This window comes from Gossypium hirsutum, chromosome A10 (assembly GCF_007990345.1).
Source record: "Gossypium hirsutum isolate 1008001.06 chromosome A10, Gossypium_hirsutum_v2.1, whole genome shotgun sequence".
Taxonomy (NCBI): domain Eukaryota; kingdom Viridiplantae; phylum Streptophyta; class Magnoliopsida; order Malvales; family Malvaceae; genus Gossypium; species Gossypium hirsutum.
Genome location: NC_053433.1, coordinates 36,409,464 through 36,419,076, shown reverse-complemented (window position 1 = coordinate 36,419,076; position 9,613 = coordinate 36,409,464). Strand labels below are relative to the sequence as shown.

Here is a 9,613-nt window from a genome sequence, read left to right as displayed (position 1 = left end):
TCATAGGAATATTTATTATTACTTTTTTTTTCATATAAAGGATAGGGTAGTGTTGTACAATGAATGAAAGTCTAAACTAAAAATATGAATATAAACATTTTTTTTAAAGAAATGAATACTTGTAGTTGAGTCGTCGGGGTTGAATTGTGAGTTAAAAAAGAAAAAGTTACCCTTAGAGCGTGTGTGTGTTTAAAAGGAAATCTCAAGGGCACCTTACATTTCTTCCAGGGCCTCCATAGTAAAAGTAAGTTCCCCAAAGGTTGTTTCTTCCCTGTGTGATGTCATAACAATTAGAGTGATCAGCCAAGAGGCGAAAGTTTGTTATAGGCAACAAATTATTATCCCAATCAACCCTCTGCAGGTTCCGGAAATAAGCTGCTTTCCCAAAGCCTTGTTGGGCAAAATGGCCGCTGCCCATTAGAGTTGACGTATGCAACCCTCCTGATGATGATCTACTGTTCACTATCTCTCCTCCAAATTGTATCATGTTCGCATGGCTTCTTAGGTGACTGAACAATATTGCTGGCCAGTACCCCACCAGTATTCCTGATCCTAATTCTAACCACCAATTTCCATGTTTCGGATCCTGAAATGAAACACACAATCTTATATGGAAATTTCTGTAGAAGGTCCCTGTACTATGTATATAATTAACAGAGCATCTATCAAATAATAATTGAAGTACTAAATCCACAACATTGCATAGTGTAGGGACCTTATGTAGAGTTCAACCAATAAAATGATTGAAACTAGTAGTATAGACTTAATGGTTAATACGTAGTTTGTCTCTTGAACTTATCTAAAAGTACTTAGTTGGTACTTAAATTTTTTTGCATATTTAGTATTTGAACTTGTATTCCGTCACCGAAGTTGATACTTTCGCACTAACATCATTAGTTTGTGTTAATGTGATATTGATGGTCAATTCTATAATAACGCATGCAATCCTCTCAATATAACACGTGACGAATATGAATTAAAAATTAAAAATATTTTTAAAATACAAATTAATTTAAGAAAGAGTATAATTTTTTAGAAAAAATTAGATACTAGCTAAATAGTTTTTAGACAAGTTTAAATATTAATTAAATATTTTTAAATAAAATTAGAGGATAAATTACATGTTAAGTCGTAAAAAGAATAAAAAAAATAAAAAAATTAACAAATTCGAGTAATATATATGACGTAGTGCTAACAAGTGTAAAAATTTCAAATGTCGACTATGATAGTTTTTAGCAAATTTAGAGGTAAACTACATTTTAAACAAAGCTTAAAAATCTAAGGTGCATTTAATGACGCGGTATTCTCGAGGCTAGCAAGTCAAAGGCACCGAATATTGGAGGTGCAAAAGTGTTTCTAAGCTAATCAAAACAACAAATACAAACTTGCTTTCTCGAAAACTAGGCATTGCCACATTTGTTTATTTTATGATAATTACTTTTTTTAAAATATTCTTATTCATTTAAATTTTCATTTCTTTTAATTTTTGAATTTTTATTAAATTATCTAAGATTCAATGAAAAGATTAATAAATATTAATTTTATTAACATGAACTGTGAAATTAATATCTTATAAAAATTAATTAATATTTTTAAAAATTTAAAAAATATAAAATCATTCAATTTTCTTTTGTAAAACTAAAAAATATATTATATATATATTTAAAAATATTAAAGATTAATTAATTGGTGATGAGACATAATTTTCAATCTATTTTAGGTAGTTTCCAAAAAAAAAAAAAAGGCATATTGAAAAGTTAAAACAAAGAAATAAAGTTGAAGACATTATGCCTTTATTTTATTTTCTTCTCCCTAAGAACTTTGTACCTTCCAAACCATTAAGCCGATATCGAACTGTCTGCCATTATAAGATGAGGTTGGAGAGATTGCAGCTCCAATGGCAACCTTGTTATTGGTTTGGATAAAACCAGAGCAAAGCAAGTTGTAGCAGCCAGTGGCTCCGTATGCATCAGTCTGTAGATTCAAACTTAAATCATCATTTGAAGACACTCTTGTGTTCAACACTAAAGGATTGGTAGATATTAATTTATTATACTCACAGTCCAGTATGTGAAGAACCTAGGGTTATTATCTCCATACAATTCAGGGCTAACCTGAAGAAACATGAATGACTGTAATAATTATTCATATTTGCCATGCTGCTGATGACTGAAAGTAAAAGTAGTTTAGGCCAGGGACATGCCTGCCAACCAGCTTCGATGGTATTTAGATCATTGCCGAAAGAACCCGAGATTACCCATATCTGTGATAAGCTAAACTCATATTTATTGCTCACACGAGGCGCCCACACGTTTAAGCTTGCCTTTGCTCCATAATACTCGTCTTCTTTTACAAACGCAACAGCATGCTGCAAAAGGGATATATCAAGTTATATTAATTAAGCTTTGTAATGGAAAACTAATTGCCTTTACTAACCTCATGGCCGCTGCCTGTTGAGTCTCTCCTTACGTGTCTTCTTCCATATCTTGTAATAGAACTTGCTCTTAGTATGTCTTTCTGCCTAGTTCTTCTGATTGGAACAGTCCCTTCGGGGCAGGATTCACCTGAATCTGCCCATAACTGGAAGCTTTCAGATTCAGCCACTGCTTCTGTATATTTATAGCCTTTTGGCTTCTCCGGCGGATCCTCCTGCACAAAATGAGGTTTCTGGCCTTGAAGCGCAGGATGATCAAAAGCAGGTTGAAGATGAGATAGAACACAGTCTATGACATCCCCGTCCGGACTCTGCGTGCGAACAAGCCATGTAATTAACACAAGCTGCAGGAAGGAAGAAACCAAGACTAGCACAATAGTTAGTAGAGAAAGAAGATGCCTGAATGGTCTTGAAAGCAGGCTTATTGATCTTGTTCATATAAGCATTGATTCTCCTCAGCTTCAGCTTCTGAATGTCTTTAGTATGGTTTGCCCTTTGTCGGTCACCTGAATCAGATAGCAATGGTGACGAACGACATGGCCGAGAGAGGAAGCGACAACAAGGAAAGCAAGAAAAACACAAGTCATTGAGAAACAAGAAGCCATATTTGTGGAATGTTTTTGGTGGTGTCCAGGGATTTAAATTGCGGTCGCGGTCGCGTTTTCGGTCGCGTCGCGTTTGTTGCGGTCGCGGACATAACGGACGCTATCGCGGTCACTGCGGGTATCGCGGTCGTGAATTTTTTTCAAATTCGCACAACTTACTGTAAAACATAATAATTATAATTATAATTATAAAAAGTCACTTTTAATGATTTTTAGAGTGTTTTCTAACAGTTATGAACTTTTATTAATATGACATGAGAACACAACTTTTATAATCATTAATTATTCTTATATTTATTTACGAATTTTCTAAGAATGTTATATTAACTAATAACAAAGTAAAAAAAAGAAATATTAAACATTTATCATATTTAATAAGTTTGAAAGTTTTTATAAATAAAAGAATTGAGAATTCATACATGAGAGATGTCTTCAATATTTCTTGACAGCTTTGAAGATAGTGAAGATATAAATAAGCTGCAAAAGGAAAAAAGGAATAGATAAATTAATGAATAGATTCTCATTAATTATTCCTATTTCCTACCACTTATTCTCATCTCATTCTACTTTCATATATAATTTAACATGCTTCGATTCTTCATTATCTTTTCATAAAATATACTTCATTCATTTATCTAAAGATATATATTATTTTAAATGTTTTAATATCATCAAAATTAAGAACAATAACAAAGGATTTCTTTAAAAAAAACATACCTTACAAATAATGATAGTGGCACGATTTAGTTTTCACCAATTAGTGGAATGACGAGGAAGATCAAATCCTTCACCTTCACTTTGGGAGCGTTCTTGACTTGATTCTCTTGGCCTTTGTCCAAAAATATATCCAAAAAAAGCAACATTTTCACATTGGTTTTCATTCAATTGATATGGAGGATATATTTGAGGAGGAGGATACATGAAAGGTGGAGGTGGGTGATACATTGGTGGAGGAGGATACATTTGAGGCTGGTATGGCACACCATAATTAGGAAATGGTGGATAATAACCATATGGTTGTGGATAACCATGTGAAGGTTGTTCTGGTGGATAAAAACCTTGAGTGCTAGTAGATGAATCACTATACCCAAGGTTACTAGAACTCGATCTCCTACCACTACCAGATGAAGAGCCTATAGAAGTATGCTTCTTGCCTTTTCCCTTTGATGGAGCTCTAGGTTCACTTCTATCTCTCCTAGGTTCAGGAAACATATTTCCATCAAACTCTGATCTGTCACGAAAATGTCCACCAGTGGTACCACCCCCATATTCTCCTCCATACTGACTAGAAGACCTAATTTCACCTCTATCACCACTATATTCGTCATCATCATCAATTGGACTTAAACCACCACCATCGGGTCCATCGCCACTCTGACTTGGAGTTGAACTAGAACTTGAATGAGACAAAATTTGTTGTTGCGATTGATCAACATCCATTTCATCATCAGAGGTATCCACAGGCAACACACCGGCATTTTCACCATCTAACAATGGATTCTCTTTCTCATGAAGCCATTCTGATAGTGGATCAACATCTTCAAAGATATAATCAAGGCTGATAGGATTAAAACTAGCATTTATATCATCAGTGCTCATTCTTTGTTGATGCCTCATCTTAAGCCTCATATTATAATAGGTAAACACTAGTTTTTCAAGTTTTTTATACTTTAACCTATTTCTTTCCTTGGTGTGAATATAACTAAATGTGCTCCAATTTCGTTCGCAATTTGATGCTGAAGTTGTTTGACTAAGCACTTTAATTGCTAATTTTTGTAATTCGGGAACACATGTGCCATATATCATCCACCACTCAGCTGCATAATATTATTTAAATTTCAAAATAACTTTAAAATGTACAATATAATTAAATAATATAAATTAAATTAAATAATTTAATTAACTGTTTACCCGGATTCATTTGCTTCCAAGCTCTTTGTGCTTGTGGAGTACCGAATGTCTCATGTTTATCTCTAAATAATAACAACTGCATAAATAAAAGATAGAGTAAAAATAAAAATAAAAATTCTATTTCAAATTATTTAACTAAGTTACAAATAATAGTAGTTGAATCTAACCTGATTAACCATTCTGACTTGAGTATCCATAGAAGGTTCTAATCTTTCAATTACTGATCGTGTACCTTCTAATGTTTCTATTAATACATTCTCAGAATGCTCCACCCCAAATTGAAATTGAGGGTTGAGAAAATAACCTAAGTATAATTTATAAGAATATCATCAAATAATAATAATAATCTAAAGCTTAAAATAATAAAATATAAAAATAGTTCTTAATTATATGAAATATTTTATCTTACCAGCTGAATGCAAGTCGGAATGCATAAAATTCCATCTATTGTCAATAATCTTTTCATACTCTGTGAAATATCGACAATTTTGTTGAATTGCTCGTTTAGCCCTATCAACAGCCTCATAAATAAAGCCCATCGTTGGTTTTTCATCGCTATCCACAAGTTTCAATACTCTTACTAAGGGCTCATAAACTTTTATGAGGTCATTGGCTTTTTTCCAAAAATCTTTTCCCAAAATAATTTTTTTGGCTTCATAAGCAGGCCCTGACTTTTGCTTTCCCCATTTTGATTCTTTAAATTCCTATATATTCATAAGAAAAATTTTAAAATAATATAATTTAAATTATTTGGAACTAATAAAATCACTAAAGGTTACTATATTTAAGTAATTATATTAACTAATTATAAAATACTGACCTTTGAATTAAACATTTCTCTCAAACCTTGCTTTTGTCTTGTTATCTCTTCAAGTTGAATGAAATGAGTTGCAAATCGAGTAAGAGCGGGTCGAAGTATTTGTTTCCCTTGTGTATACTTCTTCATCAAATCAACAGTCCAAATGTGATTGTATATAAAGCAAGTCACTTTCTTTGCCTCATCTAACACTTTTGCTACACTGGGCTTTTTCCCAATATCTTCAAGGCATAAATCTAAACAGTGAGCTGCACATGAGGTCCAATATAGATATTGTCTTTTCAACATTAACTTTTTTCCAGCAGCTTTCATTGCTGCCTCATTATCAGTCACTATTTGGACAATGTAATTTTCTCCAATTTCTTCTACAACTGAATCTAACAAACGGTAGTAGAATTCAGCATCTCTACTACGGACACTTGAGACATCTACCGATTTCCAAAAAATGGTTCCTTTACTGCAATAAACAAGGAAATTAATGATGTGCATTTGATTCAAACTGTTGGTCCAACCATCACACATTAGAGTTGCACCCAATTCTTTCCAATGAGTCTTTAGTACATTTACCCAATCATGAACTCGTTGATACTCTGACTCCAAATACACATCTGAAACCTCATAAGGTGTTGGGAGCTTTACACCTTGTCCAACTTCTGTTGCCACTTGAATTAAGTTATACAACCATGGAGAGCTTGCTAATTGAAAAGGAAGTCTTTCATATATTATAAATTTAGATACCGCTTCACCTATCTTCCTTCGAAAAATCTTTAAAAAAGAGTCATTGACCTTTGGTTGCTTTGAACTTTTGCTTCTAACCAATTCAGGTATAGCTCCCCTTAAGGTAAACTCAGACTCACCTGGAATAGATTTACTTGTTCTTTCTCGATTATGTTCTCTAGCTGATCCATGAGAAGATCGCCCTTCTTCATAAATGTTATCCCAACCACCAGTACTTCGTCTGAATTCTTCCCTTCTATGCCACTCGTGTTGTGATTGGATACTTTCTCGAGTTGCTTGCCTTATAGCAGAAACCTCATCAATGAATCCCTCATGCTCATCCTCCTCTTCTGTTAATTGAGATAAGAATTCATCTTTTCTCCTCTTTTTGTCTATTTTCTTTGTGTTGCTTTCTTTTAGTACATTCATCATACTTTCTCTAATGACACCTGTTAATAAAATAAAAATAATTCACACTTTATATTATTATCAATTATATATAATCTTTATTGATAAATTTACAATAACATTTAATAATAATAATAAAGTATCACATACCAGTAACATTAGGGCATGGTGCAACATTGCCGGTTTTATGAGCAATGTGCTCTTTAAATCGTGTTATTCCTCCTTTCACAACTTTACCACAAAGTTTACATACGATACTTCCTCTCGCATTTGGCACTAGAGTTCCAAAGTGCCAACCTATATCATTACTTGGTGCACCCTCCAATCCTTTAGTCGGGAACTCTTCACATGGTGGCATGCTTTATTTTTATTTATATATAAGAAACATAAAATTATATTTAGAAATATAAGCAACTCATTACTTATATTATGAACAATATAATACAAAAAAAAGTAAACATCATTAACATGGAAAATTTAAATTTATTGCATAATTCATACATAATAATAAATAATAAATTATGAAAGTTATGAAATTTTAAAATAATAATAAATAATAACTAATTATCATTATAAATTATAATTACAATATTAATTAAAAATAACATATAAAGTAAAATTATAAACCTGATAAGATTGAAGCTTTCATATTAAAAAATATAATAATATGATTGTTATCAATGCAATTTTCATTTTCTATAAAATCTCTCCAAACTCTAATAAATCAACCCAAATATACTTTGCTTCAACAAGTTAAAAGAGGATGGGAGTGAGAGGTGGAATTCACTCTTTTCCACTTTAAATACTTACTAGTTTATAGAAATAGCATGTGAAAACATTTACGTAATATATTTATAAAAAAATTGCTATGAAAATTAAGGGCATGAAATGATAAAGTTAAGATGATTTTAATGTTGGATTTCAAATGTCATTATTTACATTTATATGCATGTATTTTTTTTCTAAATTTATCAAATATAAAAATATATAAATACCTCAAAATAATATTTGTTGTTTTATAAAATGAATGGATAATAATTTTCTAATTGAGTTTGGTCTCGGTTATTAGGTTACATCAACTCAATCAACTCCTTAATTTATAGTATAGATGATTTTTTATGGTTGCATTAGCATAGTATATAATTACACAAGAAAATTATTAAAACTCCATATGTGTACATAAAAATTTAATTTCATAAATTATTAATATGTTAAAATTTATATCAATAAAAATTAAACAAATAGAATATAAATATTTATATTATACTTAATTGTCGATAAGTTAATGTCAAGAGTCAACTAAACACTAACTTGATTGGAAATTAATTAAAAAAACATAACCTTTTTACAAAGTAGCAAATATTAAAATATAAAAGTATTTTTACATTTTATACAAAATACAAAAAAAAATCAATTTAAATCCAAAATACATATAGAAAAATACAAACAATAATCATATTTAAAAACTTTCAAATCCTCAATTTTATCATTCAAATTAAATCTCATTTTTTATATTAATTTTAATAAATATAGTAAGGATATCATTATCATTAAATAATATATACTGGTTTTATTTTAAAAATGATTATATACATATATATGTTTAACAGTTATAATGAATTCTAATTTCAAGTCTTACAGCCTATTAATTTTACAGCCTATTAATTTTAGTCAAAGTGCCAAATTTACACCCATTAAACAGTGACCTGTCATGAAAATATTGGAAGCCTAAACGGTGCCTTGGTTTTGGCTAGGAGTAAAGACATTAAAAATGAAAAAAATAAAGAAAAAGGGAAATCAAACGTCAGAAATATCAGAAACAGAAAGAAAAACTGAAGAAGAGTCAAGAGGGAAATCAAACGCCAGTTTCCACTTTCCAGCTTCCAAGATCTCTCTTCTCTTGCTCGTTTTCATCTTCGTTGCTGGATTGATTTCATTTTTCTGGATCTTACAACGGTTAGTAAGGGATTGATTCACTTTGTGATCTAAAGTCTAAACTCTATCATCCTCTCAAAAAAACTCTGAATCTACTGCAAAAACAAGCAAGAATTAACAAGACGAAGTTTTAGGTACTTACTTGAAGATTATCAGTCTCTGAATCTGAATGTGAAGTGATCAGTTTACTTTGTTTGCCGTTTGGGTTTCAGTTTAGCGACCGAAATATGAGAAAGGAGTTTTGAATTTTGATTGCTTATTTGCTTGCTGTTTATTTGGTTTCAGTTTTTGTTTGCTTTCTTTTTACTTTTTTTGATTGAAAACACTGATTTTGCAGGGGAATATATTCCCTTTTGTTTTATTAAGTTTCACTGTTTCTACTGATTTTTATTTAGAGGAGGGAGATGGATTTTTTTTAATTCACTATAACGGGATATAACGGGAATAGCGTCCCGTTATTGCCGCGACCGGCCGTTATCCGTTAAGTTGCGGCCGCGACCCACCGTTATCGGTGTGACTCCGCTTCACACCGTTATTTTCAGCCGTTGCGGTTTCGGACGGCGCCGCTACCGCTATATAACAGCCGCTATAGCGGTTTCGGTCCGCTATTTAAATCCCTGGTGGTGTCCTAGTTTTTTGTTTTGGCAGAAAAATATTGTATGTATATATATTTGTAAAGGATAAAATCTGCTCTAAATACCTCTATTTTTTTATATTTAGAATTTAGTCCCAAACTTTTTTTAATTTAAAAATAATCTCTTTTCGGGCTAGTTCTTCCCTGCTATT

The 9,613-nt window shown here is 31.5% G+C and overlaps 1 protein-coding gene and 1 pseudogene across 1 annotated transcript; both read right to left on the bottom strand.

Annotated features, from left to right (window-relative positions):
- LOC121203332 (uncharacterized) lies at positions 1-3,072 on the bottom strand (annotated as a pseudogene).
- Positions 3,073-3,667: 595 nt separating this feature from the next.
- LOC107897124 (uncharacterized) lies at positions 3,668-7,269 on the bottom strand. Its single transcript, XM_041079155.1, has 6 exons — positions 7,043-7,269; positions 5,771-6,933; positions 5,360-5,654; positions 5,118-5,254; positions 4,951-5,026; positions 3,668-4,856 (listed from the first exon to the last, which is right to left on the bottom strand). Exons 1-6 carry the CDS (start codon positions 7,248-7,250, stop codon positions 3,790-3,792), a joined length of 2,946 nt encoding a protein of 981 aa, XP_040935089.1. The 5' UTR covers positions 7,251-7,269; the 3' UTR covers positions 3,668-3,789.
- Positions 7,270-9,613: the final 2,344 nt, after the last annotated feature.

Bases quoted from the DNA above. Each gene is read 5' to 3' on its own strand.
- LOC107897124 (XM_041079155.1), bottom strand. From the start codon at position 7,250: ATGCCACCATGTGAAGAGTTCCCGACTAAAGGATTGGAGGGTGCACCA. The intron at 5,255-5,359 runs GTAAGATAAAAT...AATTATACTTAG, and splicing joins TTCCGACTTGCATTCAGCTG to GTTATTTTCTCAACCCTCAA. The intron at 4,857-4,950 runs GTAAACAGTTAA...AATATTATGCAG, and splicing joins TTGGAAGCAAATGAATCCGG to CTGAGTGGTGGATGATATAT.